We start from the raw sequence: 26,050 nt of genomic DNA on the forward strand, positions 1-26,050 counted from the left end.
CCAGGCCCTCTTCAGTTCCCATTATTCTTAGTTTACTACAGCAAAGAGGAGAAAACTACACTTCTTGTCCTTTAAAAAAGTGATGAGGTTTGGACAACTTCATTTCTATGGTTTGGTTCTTTCATACCAACCAGTGTTGTGTGACTGCAGGATCTAAGAGTTGTTCTTTTTTCCTTTATCTAAAACACCTAAAAAAGCACCTCACATGTAGTATTTGTTCACCTTAGTAGTTCTTTTTTATGCAAGCCAAAGAGTAAAGAACACAAAAATTTTAATTAGCAAACAACTCTTCACACAGACTTCGTTGGTACAACATAGTTATAAGTACATCTACAAACACATACAGGTTCTTTGGACTATGATTTTTTAAAATATATTTTGTATGACAATGTGAACAAATCTGGAAAAAACAAATTACTTCAACCTTATGTAGAGGTAGCTGAACAGTCCTCTGTTCAGTGATACGAGAGTATAACTTAAGTTTCATTTCAAGTTCATCACAGTGCACAAAAGGATGTTTTACAAACAAATGGAATATACAAGTCCACAAAACTTTTTATTTAAAATGGCTTGATAGATATATTTCTGGCACTCTTGTAACCACATAGCTTGATGGAATTAAATTGGACAAGTATATGGTGCCAAATTAAGACATCTTACACGGATAGTCTTTTGCTCCTCATTTTTGTACTTCTCCCGTTCCTCACCAGGGAATTATAGAAGCTATTACATTGTTTTTGCTACACTTCTGCTCTGTAAACCTTTGTTCTGCAGATTGAATGTAAAGATTTAAAGGTGCATATGTTTATATTTATAAAATATATGGCTATGACTCTATTAAAAAGCTCAAGAATGGCAATAACAGAATACAGGCACTTCTATGTGAGGGTTACTTTAGACCTTATGAAACTCCAACATTAGTAAGCACTTCACATGATACCTGGATGAGTAAGTCAATGTAATAGTTCAGTTTTTTATCATCCACCATTTTAATCCTGTCTAAGCAGATTAGTTTCTTGTACCCAGACAATATTTATTTAGCAAAGTGTTTCAAAATAGTGTCTTTGCTGAAACTACCATTTTTCTGTAGCTATAAGACTTTCAGTGATTTACTGGGCTTTGGAATAAGCCCCAGATCCTAAGCTATGTGCTGTACCAGTTACAAGTTAGGTTATGAAGCTGACAAATTAAATAACTAAAGCAGGCATTGAAAGCAGGGGTTGAGTTCATCTGATGTAGGACTCGGGGAAATGGGGAGCACTACCCTAAGTGCATATAGTTCCATTGGGTTTTTATGCACAGAAAACTTGTGGTTAATTTACACTTTTTTTAAAATAAGAGTTTGTGAACATGTTCTCCATTCCTAAACACTGCATTTAAATATAGCTCCTGTCTGTCATTAATTTAAACACCAGTAAAACTTCAGCACCATGTAGAAATCATTAAGAGGAAAACTTTGTTCTCATTGTGAAATCAGCCATTGAAATAATCTCCCCAGGAAGTGGCGGATTCCCCAACATCGGATACTTTTAAGATTCAGCTGGACAGGGTGCTGGGCCATCTTGTCTAGACTGTGCTTTTGCCAAGAAAGGTTGGACCAGGTGATCCTTGAGGTTCCAACTGGGTATTCTATGATTCTATGAAAAGACCTTTATAAAATTAAGTTTTGTTTTAGATGCTCTTTCTCTAAGCACAGATTAAGCCAGACTTGCTACATCAAAATCCACGTGATTTTTTTTTTTTTTTTAGATTAACATAATCTTTGGATTAAGAAATCCGTGGTTCAGGTGTTCTGTTAGTAAGTAGTCATACAGGACAGAAGGATAGGCCAAGCAATAGGTCAACCATTCAGTATGACAGCTGGTATCTCTTATTGCTACAAAGTAATGGAAGATAAGATATCAGCACTTAAAATTAAAAAAAAAAAAAAAAGAGAAACTTTTACAGCTAACACCAGAATGTCACTTAAGACTTAGCATGATAATGGCCTACTACACCATTTTATCATTTCATTATTAAAACTACTGAACTACTTTCCACAACTGTGTCCAAATTCATTGTCAGGTTTCATGATTTTTCCCCAATTAATCCAGTCCTGTCTCAGGTTTACTTTCAACCAAGTCATGCTAGCCAAAATAACAGCTATTTTCATGGAAACATATCCCTTTAAGTTATCGCTATACAAAGGAGCATATAAGACAAAGCAAAGTTATTTTGAGTGTCATAAGTCTGTCTATATATGGGAATGAAAAATTAGTATTACTTCCTGCAGAAAACTTCTCTGACTGTACAAGGATTTGGAAAGGTGATACAGCCAGTCTTTGTTATTTATTTTAATGTATTTTTTAAAATACTTCATTTACAGCAAAGTGAAGAGATTTCAGATTAACAAACCCATATCTTACAAATGCAAGTAATTTCTGGGAGATGTTTACGTGATATTGCCCAGGAGACTGGCACTGACTCAGTTACAGTCTGATCTATAGTTTGATCTTGGTTCCCTCTCTGCCCCCATTATAGAAGACTTGCTTTTTGTATTCCCCCCCCTTTTTTTTTAAAGGGGGACTGATCACTAGGGTCAATGAAAATTGACCTTTTTTTTTTTTTTTTTTAAGAACTAGCAAGAAGCCTATGCATTACTTATGCCCTTGCAACAAAAGATTAATCAATACCTCTTGGCCACACAGGAAATGGAAGTTTGAGTCATGATTTTTTTTTTAACAGATGAGCAAGACTGGTTATGGGACTGGGTTTGGTGTCTAGAAAAATGTGAGAGGCTTAAATAAAACACTCCCCCAATTAGTATTTTATCTGATCAATGCTGTTGCTATAATTAAAGTGAGGGTATTTTTAAATCTGTTCAGCTGTTTATTCATGCCTGTAATAAATGTTGCATTTACATCCTTGTACTAATTAATACAACTGAAAAAAAATCAGCAATGCTGTGGCATAACTAGAAGATTTTTTTTTTGTTTTTAAGCCTCATTACTGAAACTTTACCATCTCAATTCACTGAAGGCTAAGGCTACTCCTTGTCCAGCTTTTCCTGGACAGGTTTGTGTTCTCTAGAAAATCTGTTTCTCAATTTTTGGGTTTTTTCTTCTTCTGATAGAATTTGCAGACTTTAGCCACTAATCTGGGTTGTGTGGCCATCGAGCAGTCCCACAGCGAATGCTACTGTACATGTACAGATGAACTTTCTTGATGCATTCGATTTGTTGTGCATATGCAGATCAACTGTATGCATTACATGCAGTAGGTCCAGTGTTTCCAGGTTGCAACAAATACACTGGGCATTTATGATATAGGGCATGTACACAAGTTTCTGCTTAGGAAATTCTGGCAGCTTTACTCAAAGCTAATAGAAAAGACAGTATTCACTTTTAAAATCAAGGATTCTTTCCATGCCAATTTCTAAATCAACAAAAGAGGCAGAATATGAATATGTAGAAGACATAGCATGCAGGAAAAAAGAATAGTGACATCAGTGAGAAAACAGTTTAAAATAGGTATTTAAAGTCCTTTTCTCACAAATAAGAGTAACAAAGTGACAACTTTTTTCTGTGGGAGCAATATGGGCCCCTTATGTTATGCAATAATACATAATGGTTTAAGGAAGAATTGCACTTAATGCAGCTTCACTTGCGAACAAGTAGAGATCACTTCATTATTGACTTATGAAGACAAATGCCATAGCAGGTGTAAGCAACCATACACATTGTTATTGTTCAGAACATGTACGTACTTCTATACATTGTTTAGGGAGAAGCATGTAAAGTACCACCTATGGAAGAAGTGCAACAATCTAGCAGTATGGAAAGAAGTTGTAGCATTTCTAGAGTAGCTCAATGCAAACACAGGATACATATTTCATTTGCATTACAAGGTTGAAACATGTTTGTCTTCCATTCATTTCTTTGGTACCCTTATAGAAAAGTTCTATAGAATTTAACAAGAGGGGGAACAAAGGTAGTTTTATGGAAACTTAAGATGAAAATTACTTTTAGTTAATAAATATTTCTGATGAGATGATGGTGGAAAAACACATGGAAAATTGACATTAAATTCTACTGCATTTTTTCATAAAGGCATGGAATGGCAAAGAGTGCTATCCTGGGTAAAAATAACAATGAAACTTGTAGCATTCCATAACATTCTCAATTCAATCTATTTTTTGCAACTGAAAAGGAAAACAGTAGTTTAGAATAAAGGCCCAGTTCTGCTCACATTGAAATCAGTGAAAGTTAAAGTCAGATGGAGGCAAGATCAGTCCCAGAAAGTGGTATATTGAAAGCAATAAAAGCAGCAAAACAAGTATACGAACTGTTGATTTAAAAAAAAAGTCAAAACAAAGATACTTCCTATTCTCATTTCTGCCCTATTTTTACCTGCTTTATAGCTAGAAGTAATCATGCTAAAATTCACTTGTTTTCCTTGGGAGTTAGCTATTATTAGCAACACTACCCAAGCTCTTAAGAGAAATGCCATGGCTGGGTAGAGATTTGAAGCTAACAGAAACCTGAAGATGGGGTGAAATAAATAGCATTTATTACAACACGTTCCTTCTCATGTGACACAAACTGCCCTCTGAGTCCTACAGTTCAAAATTACCCCCCCCATACACACACTCCAAAGCCAAATTCCACCAAACAATTAAAAGAAATAAAACTGATCTTAACAGCAACAAGAGTTGATGTAAAAAAAAAATAATCTATGTAGTAACCTACAATGAAATGATACCAGTACTTCCAGTTTTCTTTAGGAAAAGCCACTTCTCATATATTGTGGCTCTTTCTTCGCAGTTGTTTGTAGCCATTCTCCGTTCTTGCAAGAAAGAGTTCAGATATAAATTCAACTCCAAGTTATTCTCTGTTCTTTGAAAAATTAGGGGATAGATCCTTCTGTCACCACCATGGCCAATTCCCACTGACATCAACTGATCAATACTTGAATTTACCCAAGCACTTAAACACTCATGCTTAAGGTTAAGCATTTTTTTTTTTATATCAGGAACCTAGTTGCAAGCATAGGATCGAGCTCCAACAACTGTGCTTGAATTATCTCAGACATAATCTGTGTATTCAAAGACTTCACGGCAGGCTGTTTCGGGGTGGGGGGGAAACATCCTTCTTAGGCTACAGTAGAACTGGGGATAAGTAGAAAAACATTCAAAGTATTTGAACACAAATATCTGAAAAATTATCAAAGCAGTTGCTTGTGCACTGCTAGAATCATCACTTTGCCCCCAGTCATAAATACAGGGTAAAAACGCTATAAATAAATAGAGCAGCTCACTTTCCTTTAGAGAATGAACACATAAATAATATACATTTTGAAACAAAAATCATAGTGCAAAAATAAATTATCAAACGGAAGTTGTGAACATTATTTTACACAATGCTATATAAAACCTGAACCATTTGGAATAAAAGACTGCAGTTCACTGAAATAATGCATTATTATTTCTGCTTCACATTAAACTGCACAGTTTATCCTTTATCCACTAAAAAAAATAAAATAAATTAAAAAAAACCCTTAAGCTTTTTGAAAGGTTTATGGCAAACAAGATCACTTTTTGTTCTGTCACATTTGTTATTAATTTAGCAGTGCAGTAATTCAATAATCATCTCAGAGTTCCAGATGCAATATCCCTTGCTCTTTATAACTCATTTTCTTTGAAATTCAGGCTTGAAACATCCTGACACTCAAATCTGTAAGACATTATTGCAGTTAGATGGAAGTTACAAGAGACAGTCTACAGTCAAATACTGTGGGAGACTTCACAGCTCTCCTTCTCACCATCACCGTGATCTTGTACGAGACATGAATGTAAGGACACGTCTGATGCCATTCAAGCGGTCTTTGAGGGATTTCATGGCAAGGAAAGGGAGCTGAGCTCTGTTCTCAAGTGGAAGGACAGCCAGGACCCACCAGCACCAGGCTGGCCCATTAGGGTTAGCCTACAGTAAGGGGAAAAAAATAGAGGTTAGGATACATGTAGATGGTAAGGTCTTGTTTTTGAAGATTTAACTTTGAAAACATGGTATTTTGACAGCAATCTAGCAAAGCAGGTTATTTCAATGCCAACCTAATGGCTTGTGATTACAGGCTGGCTTGAAATAAATTACAACCAAGTTGCACCTTTCCTAAAAATAGGATGTTGAAGGCAGAAACAAGATGAATCTTTCTATTTCTAGTTTATAAGTTGGACCTTCTAGATTATTTTTTTTTAAATGGATTTTGTTCCCATGTTATTATTGACCCAGTTCTTTGGGACTCCTGCCTCCCTTCTTCATACTTTAAGACACTACTTCATATTTAGTTTCTGTTGTTATATTCTGTTATTTTAGGATCCCTACCATTTGCAGTCCTTAGACAAGAGGAAACCTGGTACTCTTGTTCATTTTCTCAGTCATTTAATTGGGGAAGTAGAGTAGGCAAAATGGTATTTAAGTCTCCTGGGATTAATAGTTGGTTAAGTAGTCTCAGGAAGTTACCAACATTAAATACAAGCTTTTTGTTCACAACTGTGCTACCACTGGTATATGGCAAAATAACTTAGATACTTAGCTTATGCAGGATAAAATGAAGAGTATTCATATTTTCATCTTAAAACACAATGCCTCCCAGCTTATCAGATATCCCTGCTATTTCTGTCTCTAAAAGTTACATAAACTACTGATTCTACATACCTGTGGGTCAGGATCCTTAGCTGGCATTGGACCAAAATGACTGAGAATTCGACTTTTGAGTGCTTGCTTGAGGGAGTTAAACCACATATATGCCTGATCATAGACAGAGTCATGGAGAACAAGTAATGCAGCATACTCTTGTCCTTGCACCTGAAATGAGTAAAGAGAGGTGGAAGGTTACTGTTAGTTCAGTCTGCATGTTGGGGAAGGCATAACATTAATTTTGGGGATTTTCTGGGGTGGGTAGAGGAAAGAAAAAGAAAGAAAAACATGACAAGAGATACCTGGGATAAATCCTGAAAGCTAGTTTGGTGTCCCCCATTCTGCTTCCTCCCACCCCACCTATCAAATCCTTCACTTTCTTACCAAAGACACCTGTTTGCAGAACAAGTACTTTCTGGTTTGCTATATAAAAACACCATTACATAAACATCATACAACACAGAAGAAAAGACTATGCAAAGCTTTTTTTTTTTAATTAACAGCTCCTCAGAGTAGACATTTTATCTTCCCATTATATACCAAAAGCTCATATATCACCCAGAATACTTTGACTGCCTAGATTATTATTTTTTTTTAATAAGAATTAATGTAAATAATTTTGAAGGTGTAGTGGACCCAATCCTGCTCCTTCTTACCTGAATGGGAGTATTCTAATTGGCTTCCATGCAAATGGAGGCGGGTTCCCTCCCACCCCCTTATAAACTGCAGTTACTTTTTTCAGAAGAGTGGCAAGATCTCATCCTGGATTCACTTAGTTTTGTCTTCTGCTAAAAACCTCTAGGAAAAAGCACTCTTCAGTATATGGGCAGTGTGTGTGCATGCTTGTGGTAACTATTATGTTTCCCATCTTTAACCATGAGTGGTTAGTAAATACCACAAATTTGTTTTACTAGAAACTGTTCTACAAAAAAAAGAACTCGCTAAAAACATACGTGCTTAGAATTTCACATGTAATACATTTGAACTGAAATATTCCTAAATTTACCTTTTGATCTTCAATGTACTCGATATCCGCTGTATTATAGCCATCACGCTGGCTGTGCTGTATCACCTTAAATCTCCTCTTGCCGATGCTGTCTACAACAGAGCGACCATCAGCAAAGAATTCAACATTTCTTATCTCCAGAATGCAGCCATAATCTGCAAACCTATTGAAATCAGAACAAAAGCAAGTAAACAAGTCTTATTCTCTCCAACCTTAGTTTCACAGAACTGCCGTACAGCCAGTCCCTACCACAAAGGTATTTACCAGTGTCAGCTCATTTCTATTGTTCATAGTACTGACCTGCTGTAGTTCAAATTATTCCACAATTGTTTTCAAAACTATCAGGAAGATTCAGGCTGTCTAATCTGATTAACAGTAACTGCATGTTTTGGAATACAGGGAAGATCTTATGAAATTGAAAATTCTACAGCTCAGAAGCACACTTCCCCCATAATCCTAATATGTTCAGTCAATTTGTATAGAAGAACAAGTGCAATTCAGAAAACTGTGGAAGGACTACAAAATCTATAAAGAAAAAGGTTTTCCCACAATTTCAGCAGATTTTACTTTGTAGGTGTGTATTTTGTGTACATCATACTTTTTATGGCGTATACATACCCTGTAAGTATATGCCATAAGAAGAAGGGAGAAAAGCTAAATACAGAGACAGACATTAAGATCAAATTACCCAAGACTGCCTGCAAATGGCTCAGTGTAAATGCTCAGCCAGTCCATATGAAGGTCCTATTGTACCTCTGTGGCCTCCACTATATTCAGAACAGTGAGGATATAAATGTATCCCAATAGCTTAGCTATTCTTTTCATAATTTAAAAAACTAAACCCGCCAACACACCTTACTGCCGTTTCAATTTGATTTCTTGTGCCAAAGCATTCAACAGATTTCAAAACAGTAGAAAATACACTTCCTTTTCATGTATTACAAGAGGTCTGCAGCTCAATTTTGTATAATACACACTAGCTATGTGTATTTCAAGAAAAATGGGCAGTCATATTAGTCAGAATCTAAGTGCTCAGGAGAGAAATTTCAGTCTTCTCAATGTCTTTAACCAGCATAATTAGGAAGAAACTTTCTCTACTGGAAAACTATCACAGATATTACAGCCATGGACCTTTCTCCACCTCTCCAAAGAGACTTGCTCCAGACTAAGTGGGATACATCACATGGTCCAAGCATGCTGCTCACTCACCCCTTTACAGGGTCACTGATGCACATCCCAAATTGTTTGGTGCCAGTCTCCATGCACCTTCGAATCATCAGGCGATAACACGGCTCAAAAATGTGCAAAGGGCATGGGACTGTGGGATAAGCCATTGTGCAGACAAATATAGGAACATTCTTATTTAGGCTGTAAGAAAGAAAGGACAAATCAGATGTGACATTTTACCAAACTACTGAAAAGGTATAAAATACATTTTATGCAATAACATATGCTTTAAAATTATAGTATCTATAAATAGAGATTATAACATCTTTAGAATAAAATTCTTAATGGAGCAAGTAAAAACTAGAATTATTTTTCCCCTTAATTGACTAGATATTATGGAAAGTCATATACCACTTGCTAGCAGAAGAATTTTTAGTTATGCTTTCTGGTTTTGATAGTGAGAGCATTAATGAATCTCTGTTACTGCTTTTATTTATTTTCCTTAATCCCATTTCTTCCCTACACAGTACATTCCAACCCCCAGCCTGTGAGACTACTTCCACCTTATTGTCTCACTCTGTGGCTTTCAGAGGGCCACTGAAAGCAACCATATTGCTTTATACTTTGTTTATAAAGCAACCTTCTGGATTTCTTCTACTTCTGTTTGTTTGGCACAGTGTCCAGTTTTTATGCTAACTCAAAGCACAATTTCACCTAGACCCTGTTGTCTTTGAAATCACATGATACCGAGAAAGAAGCTCCTTTGTCAGCATCTTAGCTCATTTTCCACAGCAGCAGGAGCCATTCACTAGCTAACAGCAGTAGTATTAAAGATTGGATTTTATATAAATGGATTACATACTTGGAAAGCTCTGCTATTTCCTCTTCATAAATCTTTCTTCTTTCAGTGAGTTCCTCTGGAAGATATCTAGCTATTAACTCCTCCATTAGTACTGTTTTACAGTATTTCCTCATAGCCAAGCACTGCAGTAAAAACACACGCAAGCAGTTATAGATAATGTCTAGCATTATCAAAGTGTATGGTGCCTATGCACAAGGTAGTCATCTGTTAGCTCCATTTTCTTATGTCTATAACAAATCAAAATGATCTTTTAAGCTTGCACTGCCACTGAGGAGTTGTTTAGTGAGCTGTTCTCTATGTTATGGGCATTGTCTTGGGAAATCTGGGAAGTAAAACCACCTACAGATTTTCTAAGTACAGGTCTGGCCCTAAGGTTTGAACAGGGGAGACTATCCATGCTTTGTAAGTCACAAGAGCATTTTAAAAGTCACATTCTTCTTAAGATACATAATATTTCTTTTGAGTTGGGAAATATCAAAGGTTTCTGAAGGTGCTACTTGATCCTATCCTGTGCCCTTGAATTCATGCTGAGAAAATCCAAGCATCATTACCTCTGAGAGCCCTTCCTTGCACAGGGGACATTTTGGGTTGTGATCCAGGCATCTCTCAAGACATTTGAGACAGAAGGTATGTCCACAAGGTGTAGTGACAGGTTCATAGAAGAGCCTGGATTAGAAAATCCAAAATCAAAAAGACAACATTGAATACCAAAGTAAAAGAAAAAGCTGCTACCAAAAAAAACCCTGTATTCATTCACTAATTTAACTACTGACTACTCCAAGGATGAAGTTGTTCCTTGCTTTTAATTTCTTCAGCCAACTTTTGTATTTATTCAGCTTACAAACTTTCTTATTGCCACCTAACATGAAAGGCAGCCCATAAACTCCGACTTCAGTGAATGTGAGAGAGTGTATTGACATTAACTTCCGACAAGCCAGGATTTAATTTTCCTCTATGTAAGCAATAAATAGAAGCAGAAGTTGGACCATCTGACTTTTTCTAATGAAATTGAGCAATACTTGCACAACTATTGCTGTGGAAATCATGTGATTACTTGTATGTGTAGAGCTAAGCACAAAATCGCTATTTGCAGTAATAGCCCACATAAGTGATTGCAATAAACTATTATTGCCAATTCTAATGTGACTTGGAAAGCAGTTTGTTGGAATAGACAGTTTTTAACCTTGAAATGACTGCTTTTCTGGAAAATGAGTGACATTAGGTTCATGTTTCATCTAGAAAAAAATTTAAATATATGAGGCCAGGTCTTCAAAGTATCATGGTATCTAATATTTACCTATTTCAAGTACCTCTGTGACGCTTATTTTCATGTAAGGATTTTTTACTTATTATGATTACATGATATTGCAAAGTGATGTTTCCTTGCCAATAAGTACCTTAAGGAGATGTAAATAATATGGAAGTTTTTTTGTTTTGTTTTAATAGAAAACATTCAAGACTAGAAATTAAGTTGTTTGGCATAAGCTATATTTTACAACATAGTGTCTAAGCATTTTAAGGTCTCAAATATTAGTCTAATTATAACTTAAATGAATTAGTAAGTTTACTTAAAAATATCAGAGTTTATCAAAACAGTACACTAAGTTCTGTTATACATGTGGAAATTATAAATATGTAAACCTGTATTTATTAGCATCTTTAAACAAGATGAGTGTAAGAACATAATTGGCTCTTAACGAGATTGCCATAGCCAGTATATTACATGTCATTAGTTACTGTAAATATTGACATTTAAGCAGGGGAACATATGAAGAAGTATCTAAAATACGACACCTATCTTATTGCAACGTGGCCGTATAATTGAAAACCCTTGTTAATTGTTTCGGGAACAGAAACCTCACTGCACCAAGGCTACCTTATTGCTTTAAACTGTGTAAAATACTGAGTTCTACAATATGTTTCAGTAAGCATTGGTTTGCATATGTAATTATTTAATAGTGACTTACTTGACCTGAATTGTTAGCATAAAGACGGGAAATTCCTGTTGAATGCTCCAGCTCTCACGGAAGCCAGCAGCAGCTTTTTCCTAACGACTCTAAGAGGACCTGAACCAAGCCTCATGACTTGCAGAAAGAAACACTATACACCAAGATTTCTCATGACATCATTTTAAGCTATTGTAACAGCAAGAAACTAAATATTCACTCCTGCTGAGTAATGCTCCTTCATTTCTCACTAGTATGTTGCTTTAACTATTACTTTTTATTTCTGCTTGCTGTTGGAGTGAATGTAGATCAGTAACATTTTGGCCACTCCATCAAACAAATAGGTTAATAACAGCTCCTGCAGTTAATTGTGAACAGGTCAGTAGGTTACCAGGTAATTAGTCCAAAGTATCTCAGGATCCAAATCCCTGAAATACTTCTGAAGAACACGGCAGGAAATAATTATAATCAATCTGCATTAATAGCAAGAAAAAGATCTTGTGACAGCTAGACGCAAGGCCTGTATTTGTGATTGCAATTACAAGATCAGCATCACCATCCTCTGTACTGTAAGGGAATCGGCAATCCTTGAGCTAATTCCTTTACAAATGATTGTAGTCTGGCTGTTTCTGATTTTACAGAGAGGATGAGGAAGTATGGCTAATTAATTTTATAAAAAACCTCTGAAAAATGCTTTGTGGACACAATGATCATAAACATGCAGACTCATTAAAACCAGCTAAGACTAACTGTGTGGCCTTCTGTTAGAGGAAAGTTTTGCTCTTAGCAGTATCAAGTGTTTTGACAGCTGTATAAACTTCTGGAGCATGTTTCAGCTGTAAGCAGACGGAGGGAGAGGGGGCAGATCTGATTTATTCCAAGCAGAAGCAAATCAAACAACACAGCAGTTGTTCCCCCAAAGGTTTCAGTTCATCTGAAATAAATTGAAGTCCCACCCTGCACGTACAAAAAACAAAACAAAGCAAAGCCAGATTTCTCAAAAGCACAGGCCTTCAGAAATAAATCCACAAAGAGGCTATCTGCTATTTAAGAATTTAAAATATAGTGCAAAACTAACCCCAACATGCATTATTGATAAATCAGGTTTGTTTTTTTAACTACCCAAAGCAACACTCACTGCAGAGGTCAAGACCCATGTGAAACACCTTCCCAATATTTCCTTCTAAGTCAGTAACAAAACCCCACATGTATATTTGCCAAAGTTAAAATGTTCTTTGCAAAACAAGTAGCAAAATAGATGTAGTTGACAACTCCTACTGGTTTTATCAAGTCATTGCTGTCCCCAAGAATAACTGTTAACTGGAAGAAGAGATCATCAAGCAAATGGAATGACGGCCTTAGTAAACTAAGGAACACATCTCTTAAGCAATAGAGGAAAAACAAGCTGTTTGTTTGCAAGAACCTCCTGTTGCAATAGCAGCAACACAGTATCTTACATGCAAACTTGGAATGTTCATTGGATGTGGTCTCTTTAGCTTTTTTGTGCATTAGATATCATCGTACATGGCTCTACAAATTCCAAAGGACAAACTATGGTTTTGTGCACTATGTGTGTCACTGGGTGGGCACGTGTAAGCGGTGAGAGGAAATCTTCAGACACCTTCACTAATACACTTAACCCTCACACGACCCTACCTGCCCTTTTCCAAACAATCACTAGCCTAGAGCAGGTCAAAGAGTTCCTATTCACCAGTAGTGTTCAGGACCAAAGGTCTAGAAATGCATCACTGGAGCAACAATTGTAATAAAAACTAATTTCAATTTGGAGGGAAAAATAACTACCAAGTAAGCTAGAGAATCTCTAGGTCATAAAAGGGAAAGAGAAACAGCTTGAAAGCTGAAGACATCTATGAAAAAACAATGGATACCTCATACAAAGGGAGCAGTCCAGATCTGATGGATCCACGAATTCAAATGGAATATGTTGTCCAGTACTATTTCCCTTAGTATCAACTGTATCTATCAATAACAACAAAAAAATTATAGTGTAATTGAACAGAACTATGTAAACAGAATGGTATTCCACGTATCTACAACCAGCATCCAATATTTAAATGTGTATTGTATATACTTGCAAGTTACCAGCATCCAATATTTAAATGTGTATTGTATATACTTGCAAGTTACTGAACCATTAAGCATCATTACAATAATTTCTATGCAAAGCATCAAATTCAGCCTTGGCATACCTCCCCTTAATTTTGGTGACATTATACCCACTTAGAGGGTTGAATTTAGCCCTGCATTAACAATTAATGTCAAAACATTTTTTTTATTAGCATTGGAAGTCTAAAGTGAGACAAATTCTTCTGTCATACCATTGTAAATACATCCAACAGCATGAAAACAAGGTCAGATATCATGAACAAACAGAATTTGTGCTTTTAAGCAAACTTTTTTAAATTGATGCAGAAAGTGCTAAGACCATGCATGATATTGATGTTCCTTAAAAGATTCAGAGCCCTGCTGATAAACAAGCACTTGACCCAACCTTCTTAGCCCCCTTTTTAGACTAATATAGTTTTTTGTTTGGGCTTTTTTTTGTTTGTGGTTTTTTGGTGGGTTTTTTTTTTTTTACATACAAGAAAGATTCCACATCATGCCCTGATTAGGCTAAAGAGAAAATATAAAAGCCAAAGTGTAATTTGGACCCTCTTCCTCTGAGTTTTATAAAAGCAAAATTTCCATTGCTTTCATGCCATGGGACTTATCCTGTGCATAATTAAACATACCTTTCTTCATCAGTTTGCAGGTTACCTCAGCATTTCGCATCTCCTCTGAGCAGCACTTCCTTTTCAGGAGGCTGCATTTCTCAGAAATGAGAAAGGTAGACTCTGGCGTGGAGGTAACTTTGTTCTCCTCCTCTGAGCAGTCCTTTTTGCTCTCTGTAATTTGTACAGATTTCCTCAAACTACCAGAAGTAGTTACATTTGGTTCCTCTTGAATGGGAAAACCCTTTTTCTGTTCCACATTTACCTGTGTGAAGAGAGGATTGACATTAGATCAATCTAACACCTTGGTAAAGAAAAAAAAACCCAGACCTGTCACAAGTCTTTAATATTATGGATCACCAGAAAGGACTTTGTAGGTCAAGAAGCAACAGTTTGAGAATTGCTGTGTCAGGGCCTGATTTTAATGAAGAAAAAAAAAAGCTAACTATTCCCCTCCCCAGCCCTACCATGGCACTGAATATTTTCAGCCCTTATGTGTGGATTTATAGCTTGGTCATGAAACTTGATTGAGGCAGAAATGTGACATCTCAGGTTAAATATATTGTTATCACTTAACCTATGGAAAAATACATTTTGCTCATATCATAATGATGGTGTCAACCATCAAAACAACCAAAACAATGCAAGTTTATTTTAAGGAAGCAGTATAAACACACACAATTTCTAACAGAGAAGATGCACAGAGCTTCCTTTAGTGTGACAGATTTCTTTTGCAAAGGATAAAATTATCAGTCTTTATCCTGTTATGGCTACAGAACAACCTGTGAGCAGCCATTACACAGGACATCACCTATCAGCTTGTCACATCAACTTCCCAGATGAACCTGAAAGCAGATCCTGTGGATTGTGATCAGGAGCTGTGGTGATGTGTAACATGCAGAAAGATAAGTGACCTGTCCCTCAAATGACTTCAGGAAAGGGTCATACAAAAGGATTTCTTGTCAGAATATCCTAATAGCCTTTCCAGAAGGCAATGTCACTGTTTGTTCTTATCAGTCTCAACAAGGCTGCTCAAAACCTACCATTTTTGTTTGTAAGGACTAGTGAAGTTTTCTCCTACATATACAGTCTGTGCAAAACCTATCCTCAAAGTTCAGGTTTCGGTGAAGCAAAAGTGGCCCTTACAAACCCATGAATGTGAACCTCTACAGCCATTTACAAAACTATGGCTGGGAAACCAAACTTAGAGTAGCTAATGTATCTTACGTGGCTCCACAATAACCTCTGCAGAGTGTACAGAATCTGAATGCAGGATGATTTTGTCACTGACATCATCAGTTACAGTTCAAGCTGAAACCCTAGATTTTGGCATTTCACAGCTTTTGAGGGTATCTCAATCCAACCTTCAGAGGCCCTTTCCCACTACCAGCTACTTGGAAGAGCTAAAGACAGTTACAGGAATAGAAGCCACTCAACTCTGGCATAAAAATTGATCAGAACAACAACAGAGGACTTCTATTAAAGAAAAAGAAGTCAGAGAAAGAGACTTCAGTACATCAACATTGTTTTCTATCTTCTGAAACTCAGTAAAAATCTGAGAAAATTTATCCTCCTAACTCCCAGAGGTGAAAAGGAGAGAAGGCTTCCCAATGTGAACATAAAACACACAACAAATTAAGAACCACACATCAGACTTGATCTTTACCTTGAGCAACCTCTGTAGGTTATGGCTGGTGCCTCCAGATCCCACTGAATTTAGGAGATTCCCCTTTAATCTAGAGTGATGTGACAACAGCTGCAGGATATCGGGTAAGTGTTCCTGAGCATTTCCCGGGATGAGTGAAAACAAACTAAGTAGAAGCTGTGATATAAAACAGAACACTTCACTGCTTAGTTCCTTCCTTGCAACCTCTAAATGAAAAAGCAAGTAAGGGAATAGCTGAAAGAAGCATCCTTGATTTTGTTCAAACCATTTAAAGAGCCCTTTAGACTACGGTAAGAACAAAAAGTGCAAGAGCTAATGCAATATAGGCCAAACAGAGAGCAAGAGACATTTTCAGAGTTAAATAAGCCCATAAAGTTATTAACCATTCTCTGTGATGTGACACACATGTGCCTTTGTCCTCTTTGTCCTGCAGTTCAGAGCTCACCAGAAATTACTAACATCTTAAATATGGGTTTTTTTGCTGCACATCAGAAGCTTTCACTGGAGTTTACTAGTACAGAGAGCACTCATCTCACAGGCTTAATCCAAGTTCAGTTAAGTAAATGTCTCCGATATTGTAAACTGTAGCTATCTTTAATTCAGTTACTTGAGAATACAAAAAATGTAGGCAGTAGAAAAATGCTATTTCTTCATTTGCTATGAGAACATAAATGAATCTGTTTCAAGTAGCAGCTTATAGCCACTTGTACGGCACAGCTTATCAGATGATCATTTAAGGAAAGAAACAGAGCTGAATGGAAGACTCACACTTCAAAAACTAATTTCAACATACTACTAAGGTGATCCTGCTGATCCCTGAGGAAGCCACATAACAGCTAAGATTTCTTTTTAAAGCCAGAAAGGATTCCACAGGATCACACTATGTCAAAACTAACATGGACAGACAGTTAATACAAGCAGAACATCACAGCTGCACCCGAAGAATTTGGTAAAATGTAGTATGTCATTGTTATGCAAACAGGCTTGGAAATGACCCAGTAGAATATTGCACCATGGATGAACTCTGTGTCTGATGAGTGCACAAGTAATTCTTTGAGTCATAAGAAGCCTAGTTTTTCTCAGAACCCCACTGCTCAGAAATTAGGTGTCTTGGATAAGGCTATTTGGAGTCAGAATTTAGAAACATATCCGTTTGTTCCTGCTCTTTTTGCTCTAGTGCACAGGAAGTCTCCCAGCATGACTATGAGAACAAATCGTGACACAGTGACAGTGAAAGACTGCATGGAGCCCGCTGGGGAAAAAACCCAACCAAACAAAACCCCCAGATACCAGTGACAAAAATTCACAGGAGATGAAAATCTCAACCACATACAAAATGAGATAAGAATTTGACTGCATTATGGCCATCCAGGTTACACTCTCAGTTACCTTCATGAACAGTGCTTTACTGTAAGAATTCTACTGTGCTTGTAGAAAGCCTTACGTATTTCAGCACACAGAAACCCCGAAGTTCCCATCCCACCAGTGATGGAGAAAAGCGTGAATGCACTGCCATAAAAGAAAATTCAGTACAAGGAAAATAGAACTATTACTTTTTTATTGCCATAAGCTATCACTGTGACACTAAGCCTTTCAGCTACAACAACAACATTGTGGTCAAATGTCAAAAAAATGATTCCCAACAAATCAGAGGTTTGAGGGGTACGCAAAACAGAGCAGTCTTCACAAAAGCTATTTAAGAACCCACACACCACATCTTAAGCTGCTATTGAGAAAAGCCTCACTGCAGGTCCATTTTGTTGCTTATTTAGCATTATTAGCAACCTTTAAAAACTATTTTAAAACAGCTCTTCTTTTGTTGACTGCTTCCTTTCACGCCTCCTTCACACACTGATACTCAGTGCAGCACGACTGGTGGTAGGAAGAGAGCTGCTGCTCCCAAGTGGAGTTTGACGGGTGGTGCGTGTTGCATTCTGGCAGTCAATGGCCTGATACAATATTCAATAGCAACTCCCCCTCTTCTGCACTCTGTCATTGGCAATACATTGCCAAGCTAGGAAACAGATCAGAAATTTGACTATAGAGAAACACAATAGTCTGTGGGTGGCAATTATTAACAATTCAGTTTTACTTCAAATTTGCTGATGCTAACACCATAACCATTTCCACATAGTGCCTGCTGAGTATGTCTTCTTGCTACCTCCCTATCTTCAAGTAAGCACTACACACAACTCAAATTTGAACAACAGTCTGGATATGTGTCTCCATCCAGCTCTTTGCAGCAATGAGAGAGATGGGGGGGAAGAGAAAAATTCTTATCCTCCTTTATGAAAGGCCACTGAAAACAATAATGCCGTTCCAGATGATTTAGGGAACTCACCTTCTGTGCCTCAGACTTGGCTGTCTTGTTCCCAGTATCTAGAGCAAGGCAGAATAGAAACTCTCTTAAAGCTTCTTCTGTTTTCCCCAGATTAGCTAGTGCTTGTCCTTTCCTTAGGTGACCCTGCAATGAAACACATCCATCATTGCAGCTTTTATTCTTTTGTCATGAGAATATGCAATAAAACCAAGATGAAATGACAAAAGATCTTTCCAGAGAAGAAAAAGTTAGGCAGGGAGAATCACTATAACTATCTCTTATACCTAGACACCACCAGTGTCTGGGGTTTTAACCACAGTGGTCCTGAAAACTCTTACAGGCAGAACTGGGATGTCCTCTAACTCAAGTAAGTGTGATTCTCACAGCACCTGAGCCCAAAAGATCTTGGAAAAATCTGCTTCCCCTACATTCACCTCCTAAAATAGTCATCATATCCTTACAGAAAGATGTAAGCACAGCATTCAATTTTTAGAGAGAGTTCATGAACTTGAGATTCATCCAGGTCAAAGACAATAGCCTCAGCTCATCCTCCAGGATTATCACTCTCTTCCTTCACCCCAGGAAAGCTCAAGAATATCATGATTAAATGTCTGCGAGTCACAGGAGTCCAAGAAGTTGCAGGACATAAAGCTTCCTTCAGATTCAGCTGTCTGACCATTCTAACAGTTTTCTATCAGGGTGGTATTGAGGTTTTAAAACAAAGTACAGCTGGAGTCAGAACTTACTTTCAACCAGTATGGCTGGAGTCTGCATGCTGTTTCTGCATCATGCAATGCATCTTCACAAGCTTTCAAAGTAGAGTTAATCTGGGACCGGTTGCTGTATAGTAAGTGGTCATTTGGAGCTGTAGGAAACAGAAAAATCGGTTGATCAAAGTAAGTAGAAAATTAGTTACATAAGCTTTATTCCTTAATTTTAAAATTTTTTTCAAAAAACACATGTTGACGCTTCCAAGTTGTACAAACCCACAAAACATCCAGTTTTTAACTAACTGTGCACTAAATGAAATCTGGAAACCTCTTTGGGCATCTCCAGACAAAATGTCAGCTACGTTATTATATAACTGCAGGGAACATTGCATAAATAAATGCTGAGACGCTCACACAATAAATTACCAGCTCTGACTGAGGATCGGACGGTCGATAAAAACACAACGGAGACATTTAAGGCGGCAAGAGGAACGCCGTCACGCTGCAGGGCGGAGTTTCAAAATTTTTAGCATCCAAGTTTTTTTAAATGATACATAAAGATCTTTTCATGCCATAGCTCACCGCAGGAAAACGAGCGGCAGCTACAGGACTCTGAAAAAGGCGACAGCAGCGCAGGTGAAGCGATCGCTCGCCCTACGGCGTGTGGTGGCCGTCAGGACATAGCGCGGTACCGGGCTAAGGCAGCACGTTTTTGTTTCGTCGAGAAGAAACTCTTCCCCGCAGCACCTCGTCCTTTCGCTTCCACTTTCTGCGCGCAGAGCGAGTCGCTTCTCCTCAAACTCCAGCACCACGACCGGCACCCAAAGTTTTTTCCCCGGCCCGCAGGCGCTGACCGCGGCGGGGTGAGGAGAGCCAGCCGCCGCCGAGGCAGCCCGCCCGGCCGCGCAACCCCCGGCCCCTCGCCCCCCACATTCCCGGCCGCTTTCCTTCGCCTCCCTCCCCCGGGGCGAGGCGGCCGGCCGCCTCCCGGCTCCGCCGGTTACACAACGGCGGCGGCCGGGGCGGGGGGGGGGTGTGTGTGTGTGTGAGGGGGGGGCAGAGCCCGGCCCGGACCGCGGGCTCCGGCTTACGCAACCGCTGCTCTCCTGACCCAGTTTCACCGCGGGCCGACGAGACCCCGGACCCTTCCCGGGGGCTCCCCCCCCCACCGCCGCCACCCGTTCCACCGGGACCCGGCCCACACACACACCCCCACCCCCGGCAGCGCGGCCCCGGGTTTCCCCCGCCCCGGAGGGCCGGGGCTCGGCGGGACCGGAGCGGCCGACGGGGAGCGCGTCCCCCCCGGGCCGGTCGGGGGCCGGGAGCCGTTACCTAGGCTGACCGCTTCGTTGTACTTCTGGAGGGCGGCTTGTAGCTTCTTCTCCTTGTACAAGAGGTTCCCTTCGTGCCTGAGCTGCGAAGCCTTCACTTGGCAGGGGAACCACTTGGCCAGCAGGTTGCTGAGGATGACATTGACCCGCAGGAGCTGCCCGGCCGCCGCGCCGCCCTCCTCCTTGCACAGGACGCAACGGGACTCGGCCGCCCGGTCCCTCTCCAGGCACTTTTTGCAGAACGTGTGTCCGCAAGGCAAGGAAACGGGCTCGAAGAGGAAGCCCTGGCATTTGCGGCACCTGAAGACGTCCCACTCGCGGGGCTGCGGGGGGCCGCTGCCGGCGGAGGCGGGCAGCCCTTCTTTGATCCGGACGCTCTGCGCCAGGCACTCCACCAGCTTCTCCAGCTGCTCCGCCCGCAGCTGGTGGTGGCGGGACGCCAGCTGGTAGAGCGGCAGGGCTTCGTGCAGCCGCCCGCCGTAGGCGAGCGCGTCGGCCCGCCGGAGCAGCACCTGCCACTCGGGCCCCAGGCCGCCGCCCGACAGCTCCAAGTTCTGCGCCTGCAGAGCCCCCGCCGCCAGCTGCAGCACCAGCTGGGGCTCCGGCCGCTGCTGCGGCGGCAGGTGCGAGCCCATGGCGGCGGACGGCGGCGGCGGACTCTTAGCAGGGCGGGCGCTGCGGGGCGCCGGGGCGCGGAGGCGGAGGGGGGGGCGCGGGCGCGGCGCGGCCCCGCCGGCCCATGCTGCTGCTGCTGCCGCCCCGCGCCGGGAGCGCCCCGCGCCGCCGCCGCCGCTTATATAAAGGCGGGCACGTGACGGCGGGCGGCGGCGCTCATTGGGCAGCGCCCGCAGGTTGTTACAAAACCAGGCGGTTTTGTAACGAGCCGACAACGGCCCCCGGGCCCGCCGAGGGGGCCCGTCAGCCGCCGCCCCGGGCCCGCCAGCCGTCGCCCGTGAACCGCAGCTGAGGTCCCGCAGGGGGCGGGGGGGGGGGGGACGGGACGACAGCCGGGGCTGTCCCCGCGGAGAGGGTGGGGGCTGTGGCGGGCCGGCGAGGCGAGGAGAGGCGAGGCGAGGGGAGGGGACGGGGCGCCCTGTCAGCGGCGGGCGCCCTGTCAGCGGCGGGCGCCCTGTCAGCGGCGGGCGCCCTGTCAGCGGCGGGCGCCCTGTCAGCGGCGGGCGCCCTGTCAGCGGCGGGCGCCCTGTCAGCGGCGGGCGCCCTGTCAGCGGCGGGCGCCCTGTCAGCGGCGGGCGCCCTGTCAGCGGCGGGCAGGGCCGGGCCGGTGCGCGAGTCCCGTCGGGAGCGGGAGCAGCTCCGCCTCGCTACCGCCCGCTGCTGCCGTCCGCTTCGATCGGTCTCGGGCACAGCCGAAATCTGCCGGCGCTCGCTCGCCCGCCCGCCTGCCGCCCTGACAGCCCGGCCCGGGCTGTGTTTCTCCGCGGGGGGCTGTCGGGTTCGGCAGAGCTGTGCTCCCCGTGAAGGCACCCAGCTGGGAACTGTGCTCGAAAGTTACGTTTGACCCGCTGGTCTGCAGTGACACCACGGTGAGAAACTGAATTCACCCCCGGATTTGGGTACCTACGGTAATACAAAAGGAAGAGCAGTCCAAAGCGATTTTGAGAAACGAGAATGCCGTTTCCTGCTGGAAATGGAATTTTAAAGGCTGTAGTTACACAGTCAATCGCTCTCTTTAAGCGAATCTACGTAGTAGTGAAGCTATTTTAATGTCAGGTAATCGTGCTTCTAGGACAAGTAAGCAGAACATTTTCCTCCTAATGTCATGTTTATTTGGTCACGCAGTGTGGCACATTGCATAGAAACACCTGCACATGCCTTATGATGTATGGGGTTTTTTGATTTAAAACCAGCTGCGTTGACCACGTCAATCTGCATGTTCCCACCAATTTTCATTATATGAAAGGATTGCACTAGTTGTGTAACTGTGCTAAATGTAGCCTAGGGAGAAAACGACCTGTGCTACCATAGCATAGAAGCAGTTGTTTTAAAAGAAGTTGTCTGATTTTTTTTGTTTGCAGTTTTAGGCAGATCTACAGCTACAGTTTCTAGAAATGTCCATGATGTATGTATATACATTTTCAAATACCCTAAAAATAGAGGGCACTTTTCACACTGTCTTAAAATCCACTGCAGAATTTGAAATTTCTGAGGATATTCTAATACTGATACTACTGGCCTCCTCACAAAGCTCAAGAGAGGGGATGAAGGAATTCATTTCCCATTTCTTACTTACAGAAGTGTCTGGACTCCCCAGCTTAGACTGTGTAAGCTAAGCAGGTATTAAGGGACAAGCCCTGCCTATGGGCTTTGAAGGGACAGGGCAAAAGATGGAAGAAAGGAGACATAACGTGACTTTTGTAAGACCTTGTTCAGAGAGTATACTTGAGAAACTTTAGATGAACTTAGATTTAAAGTGAAAAACTAATTTAAAGCCACTTAAATTCTGACCTTAACTCTTAATAATACACACTTTAATAATGAGGGCTAATTTTGTGATGTTTATGTGTCCATGTGTAGGCAATTCTTAAGCTTATACAGAAAGTCAGATATATACCTGGAAGCAGAAGCCAGCCATCAGACCCTTCAATTGTCTTTAATTCCTGTGACGCTAAGACATTTTGCACCTTCCAAAAATTTGGCCTCTGTCTCGAGGGCTCTTGAATCTTCAGGGGAAAAAAAAAGGAAAGAAAGAAAGAAAGAAAAAGTTCAACACCTAACCATTGTTCCCAGGCAAGTCCTTTAATTAGAAAAACAAAAAGGTTAATGGAATAACGGCTCATTTCAGTAATTCTTTCTGCCATCACTTTAGTCAGACAATAATCCAAAGTATAGCACAGCCTGCCATCAAATAATTCAAAGAAAGGTAGGACAACTGAAGCACTTAAAATTTCAGTTAAGCAATGCTTCAGAACAGGTTAGAAAGAATTAATGTTTGTGCTCAGAAGTAATGGGGTTTTCCCACCAGATTCAATCTTGCTAACAGAGAATTCTGGTTTTCTAAACTTCCATGCAAGAAAAACTCACGCTACAGAAGAACAAAACCCTTAATAGAAAAAAAAAAAAAAGAAAAAAGAAAAGAAAAATGCTTTCTTGTACCCTTGGAGTCGACAGTTGTCTCTATTGCAAAACTATAGTCTCGGCAACCCCTCAGTGTGTTATTTTATAACCATTGTCCTGAAAACCGCTATGAGTCAAAGCCTATTCAAGCGAGGGAAAGTGACATAACCACTGGTTACCAGTAGCAATGCAATGACAATCTCTCTATCAGGGATACGCCACCAGGATTTACATAGTTACATAGCAGACACTTAAAGAGATAAGTCATGGTATAAAGGGAGGGTTTCTAGCAGCACATGAATTCAAGACAGGGAATGGAAATAGATTATCATAGAAAATGTAGTCAGCGTTTGTGCTCTGAAAGGAACTTCCATGGTTTCTATTTACAATGTATGAAAGCATCTGCAGGGCTAGCTGACAGTCTGATCACTCGGGACTGAAATGAGTCTCAAAAAAGCACTGTGAAATGTACTTCTGGGAATTCTCTTACGCCAGCAGGGAGGTGGCTGAAACATTTCAAGAGAAAACGGCAGCCGTGCTTATTAACTACTCCTGTGGTAGAAGCTGTATGCTTAGGAGGGTTCAGAACACAGACCTTTATCCAAAGCCAGAAAACAGTTAAGACCTTATCGTGGATGGCCTATGGGCAACAACTCTGTGACTTCTTAGGGGAGAAATGAGCTGGCTCTGCCTCTGCTAGTTCCTGGTATGTGTGGTGTTTGGTAAATGTTAGTACTTTGTGGGGTGTGACAGGTACAGAGTGAGCTGTACAGTCACTAGCAGCAAAATATTTTAAAGCCAACATGCTAATTTACTGTTCACTAGAAGTCAAACAACTACAAAATATTTGATTCTGACATCAGGCCTGGCTCTGCAAAGACTCTTTTAGCAAAAACAGCTGTGTAAATTGAATATACATACTCAATCTAGATATGCTGGAGTGTTTTTATATAACATGTCCTGAAAGCATAGAGTTTTCATACATTCATACATATATTCATGGATTTGGAGCAGCAGTGGGTCATGAGGTGTACTTGATTAGAAAGCAAAGAAAGAAGAAGCAAAAAGCAAAAAAAAAAAAGCAACCCCCTACCTACCTGCATTGTTCATGAGATCAAGAGCGGATTTATCCTTCACTTAAACAGGAGAAGTTAAAGCTAGGAGGTGACTCACTCTGCAAAAGCACGTCTCCCTTGTATGATTTTTCTACAAAGGGAGGTTTAATTTCTTCCTTTTAATGACAATGAGCACAATACTGATCTTCTTCCAGCAGTTAATGGCTGGCATAACAGGCAGTATGAGAGCATGACTACATTCTTCAGCCTTCTTCTGGAGCTATAATCTGCATCACACTTTGAGACCACAAAAACAACCAACAAACCTGTTTCTTTCCCCTCTCAAACACAACTAACCCAAGTGTGAAATTCCAACCTACTAGTCATGCTGACAAAGCTCCTTCTCTACTGGAAGCAGGGATGTGAAGTCACATCACAAATACAGCCACAGATGCCTTTTTATTTTCAAGTGCTCTGCACACACTGTAATAGTCCATAGGCAAGAAGAGATTTGGACTGATGGCCTGTGGAGTTGAGCCAATTGAAAAAAAAAAAAAAAAAGAGGGAGGTCTGACCATTACATCAGGAAGCTGCGCTAACTTACAGTTAGAGAACAGGAAGTGAAGACGTGTGAGAAGTTCTGTGTTATTTTGCCACTGAATCTCTGAACAACTTCTGACAACTATCTTTGACTCTCCTTTTGCATTCTGCCTACTGTGACTACTCCTGCATGCACCGGGCATCTCTGCTATTATACACACATGATTTACACTGAAAAAACATCTAGTTCAAGTTCTATTTTAAATATGTTTTGACACACTAATCTTGAAAGAAAAAGCATAATGTTCCATATACTATAAAGGAAATGAAAGAAAAGGTGTAATGGAGAAAATGGTTAGGAAATCGCTAGAATTAAGACATTCACAAATACATTACTGAGTTTAAATAAATGCATGGCACCATCAAATAGAGAAACCAACTGGATCACTGGGGTTTGTTTTTCAGGGAAAACTACCAATAGAACCTGTGAAAGGTCTTTGTTACCTATTGGTCTGTGAACATGTGTAATAAGAAAAAAAACCAGTGCCCTTCCCATGCCAACCTCCTGCCTTCCTAATTGATGACTGACTAGCGATCAGCTTGACAAGACATCGGGACTGACAAAGCGAGCATCCTATTCAAGTTGTATCTTTCACCGTGTGATACAGAAAGGGGGATTCAGTGTGTCCTTGAAGCGTAACCAAACCTAGAGTGAGTTGGGTAAAACAATTTCTGTTCAGACATACCCAGATTCTTAGAAGGTTACTTTTGTTCTGTATTGGAATGAAAGGGCTACAGTCAGAAATTCAGTGGAATTCAAATCCTAGAGTATTTTAATTGTGAAGTAAGACGATATTTCAGTGTTGAACAAATATTTAATGCATAATTCACCATGAAGTTCTGAGAAACTTAACAATCATTTGAAGGTTCATATTTTATCAAAACTGAGGCACTATCCACTAGCCA

At 40.6% G+C, this 26,050-nt stretch overlaps 1 protein-coding gene across 2 annotated transcripts; it reads right to left on the reverse strand.

Moving 5' to 3' along the window:
• Positions 1–254: 254 nt before the first annotated feature.
• Positions 255–21,281, reverse strand: LONRF3 (LON peptidase N-terminal domain and ring finger 3). Of its 2 annotated transcripts, XM_069811099.1 has the most exons (12): positions 20,416–21,189; positions 19,120–19,238; positions 18,395–18,517; positions 16,054–16,209; positions 14,409–14,652; positions 13,545–13,635; positions 10,261–10,375; positions 9,710–9,831; positions 8,890–9,048; positions 7,681–7,843; positions 6,693–6,842; positions 255–5,960 (listed from the first exon to the last, which is right to left on the reverse strand). In XM_069811099.1, exons 1-12 carry the CDS (start codon positions 21,047–21,049, stop codon positions 5,802–5,804), a joined length of 2,235 nt encoding a protein of 744 aa, XP_069667200.1. In that variant the 5' UTR covers positions 21,050–21,189; the 3' UTR covers positions 255–5,801. The 2 variants fall into 2 exon arrangements, with proteins under 2 accessions (XP_069667200.1, XP_069667201.1); XM_069811100.1 differs by lacking the exon at positions 16,054–16,209 and having other exon boundaries at positions 20,416–21,281.
• Positions 21,282–26,050: the final 4,769 nt, after the last annotated feature.

The sequence above is a fragment of the Haliaeetus albicilla genome, chromosome 23 (assembly GCF_947461875.1).
Source record: "Haliaeetus albicilla chromosome 23, bHalAlb1.1, whole genome shotgun sequence".
Classification (NCBI taxonomy): domain Eukaryota; kingdom Metazoa; phylum Chordata; class Aves; order Accipitriformes; family Accipitridae; genus Haliaeetus; species Haliaeetus albicilla.

Coding starts and splice junctions, on each gene's coding strand:
- LONRF3 (XM_069811099.1), bottom strand. CDS start 21,049: ATGGGCTCGCACCTGCCGCCGCAGCAGCGGCCGGAGCCCCAGCTGGTG. Junction 14,653..16,053: donor ACCTACAGAGGTTGCTCAAG/GTAAAGATCAAG, acceptor CTCTTCACACAG/GTAAATGTGGAACAGAAAAA. Junction 7,844..8,889: donor ATCAGTGACCCTGTAAAGGG/GTGAGTGAGCAG, acceptor TGATTTCAATAG/GTTTGCAGATTATGGCTGCA.